The sequence below is a fragment of the Camelina sativa genome, chromosome 11 (assembly GCF_000633955.1).
Source record: "Camelina sativa cultivar DH55 chromosome 11, Cs, whole genome shotgun sequence".
Taxonomy (NCBI): Eukaryota; Viridiplantae; Streptophyta; class Magnoliopsida; order Brassicales; family Brassicaceae; genus Camelina; species Camelina sativa.
In genome coordinates this window covers 39,078,574-39,079,352 of record NC_025695.1, presented here as the reverse complement: position 1 = coordinate 39,079,352, position 779 = coordinate 39,078,574, and the positions used below count along the sequence as shown (strand labels likewise).

At 33.9% G+C, this 779-nt stretch overlaps 1 protein-coding gene across 1 annotated transcript in view; it reads left to right on the top strand.

The window, feature by feature from the left end:
- LOC104725562 (F-box protein At5g50450-like) overlaps positions 358-779 on the top strand; it is a 2,035-nt gene continuing 1,613 nt past the window's right edge. The window contains exon 1 of the mRNA XM_010444235.2: positions 358-729. Coding sequence (XP_010442537.1) covers positions 530-729 — 200 coding nt within the window. The 5' untranslated portion in view covers positions 358-529. The remainder of the gene's footprint in view (positions 730-779) is intronic.

Below are 779 nucleotides of genomic sequence, written 5' to 3'. Positions count from 1 at the left end.
GTAACTGACGCTAAAAAAATACATTTCCCACTTATTTTAGTTATTTATATACATATATGATATATCATTGCAAAAAAAAAAAAAGGTATATATATTGATTTTTGATATATAGACTTCTGCCGTTAAACTATACATTATGTTCAAAAATTGAAATCAAATAAAAGCGAATTCAACAAAATATATTGCAAGATCTATTAATGTTATTAGTCTTAAGGTAAAAATACATAGTTACTTTGTTACCCCTTTTGAGGCCATTGACCATAATAAATTTTCACTGATTTGTATTATAAAAAAAGGGAAGGAGAAAGAAAGAGCCACGAGAGCCTTTATATTTTATTAAAAAAAAAAAAAAGCCAAAGCCAAAGCGAAATCAGTTTCTTAATCACGACTTGTATACATGTAAACAAAATAACCTGTGTGCCTGCCTATAAATGTACACTACTTCCTTTTTGTGATTCCTCTCCTCCACTCTCCTCTCAAATCTTTTAACCACAACCCCAACAAATCAAAAACTCAAAATCTTTCTTCCATGACGACGCATCTCAACAAAAAACCAAGAAGGTTAGAGAACAACAACACACTAGTCAACCATTTCGACCACTTACCTGACGATCTCATCATCTCTATCCTCCGTAAACTCTCTTCCTCCGCTTCTTCTCCTTCCGATTTCCTCACCGTTCTCCCCACGTTAGTCTCTCTCTCTCTCTCTCTCCCACCCACGACTCCATCTCCATCTCCTCCTTCCATTTTTTTTTTTTTGACGCAGTCTCTTTTTTTTT